The sequence below is a fragment of the Merops nubicus genome, unplaced genomic scaffold, assembly GCF_000691845.1.
Source record: "Merops nubicus isolate BGI_N331 unplaced genomic scaffold, ASM69184v1 scaffold23665, whole genome shotgun sequence".
NCBI lineage: Eukaryota > Metazoa > Chordata > Aves > Coraciiformes > Meropidae > Merops > Merops nubicus.
In genome coordinates this window covers 12420-13310 of record NW_008608099.1, presented here as the reverse complement: position 1 = coordinate 13310, position 891 = coordinate 12420, and the positions used below count along the sequence as shown (strand labels likewise).

At 48.6% G+C, this 891-nt stretch overlaps 1 protein-coding gene across 1 annotated transcript in view; it reads right to left on the bottom strand.

Moving 5' to 3' along the window:
- Positions 1 to 205: 205 nt before the first annotated feature.
- The window catches only part of LOC103772829 (zinc finger RNA-binding protein-like), a gene marked incomplete at its 5' end in the record, with an annotated part of 10160 nt that continues 9474 nt past the window's right edge, over positions 206 to 891 (bottom strand). The window contains 1 exon segment of the mRNA XM_008940172.1: positions 206 to 700. Coding sequence (XP_008938420.1) covers positions 206 to 700 — 495 coding nt within the window.

Sequence of the window (891 nt, the reverse complement as noted above, 5' to 3'; positions counted from 1 at the left end):
TCGCGATTCCCTGTACGCTCCCAGGTGCCCTGTTGGCACCGGAATTCCTGATAGCCATGATACTCCTGGGAACCCCATTCTCCCAGATCACCCAATTGATGCATTTTTTCAATGACGTCTCTAATGGGATTCCCCATCTCACCAAATAAGAGGGTCACCAGGCCGTTCTTACAACCCGGTGGGGCAGTTCTAATAATGGCATTTCTCATGGGTTACGCTCCCAGGTGCCCTGTTGGCACCGGAATTCCTGATAGCCATGATACTCCTGGGAACCCCATTCTCCCAGATCACCCAATTGATGCATTTTTTCAATGACGTCTCTAATGGGATTCCCCATCTCACCAAATAAGAGGGTCACCAGGCCGTTCTTACAACCCGGTGGGGCAGTTCTAATAATGGCATTTCTCATGGGTACAGACACCCAAAGTTGCATGAGGATATCAGCATGGTCTATATGAATAGCCAGCTTCATCCCTTCTTCCTTCAGTCGCTGTATTCCATCCCGTAGAGCATACCATGGCCGGTCAGAACCTGGCCAGGCAGTGTCTAGGGGGTATTTCGCCTTGCACCCAACAGCGGCTAAGGTCAACAGATTAGTACTGGCATTATTGGTTCTAAACGCATCCTGCACCAAAGGGTCTGAACTCAGAGTCACAAACTTCCGGCAATCCGCATTATCCAGACTAATCCCAGATGCTCCCTGATCATACAAACGGACCATCCAAGTAACTAAGGATTCACCCAGTCTTTGGCTTAACTGCGCAAAAATATCATTAATTTCCTTCTGCGTAAAGTCTTCCATGGTAGGCGCACTTACTGGTGGTTCATTTTCTGAAAATTCCATTTTCCTCCTGATGACTGGTCTCACATCTGCAGAGTCATCTGAGGCAC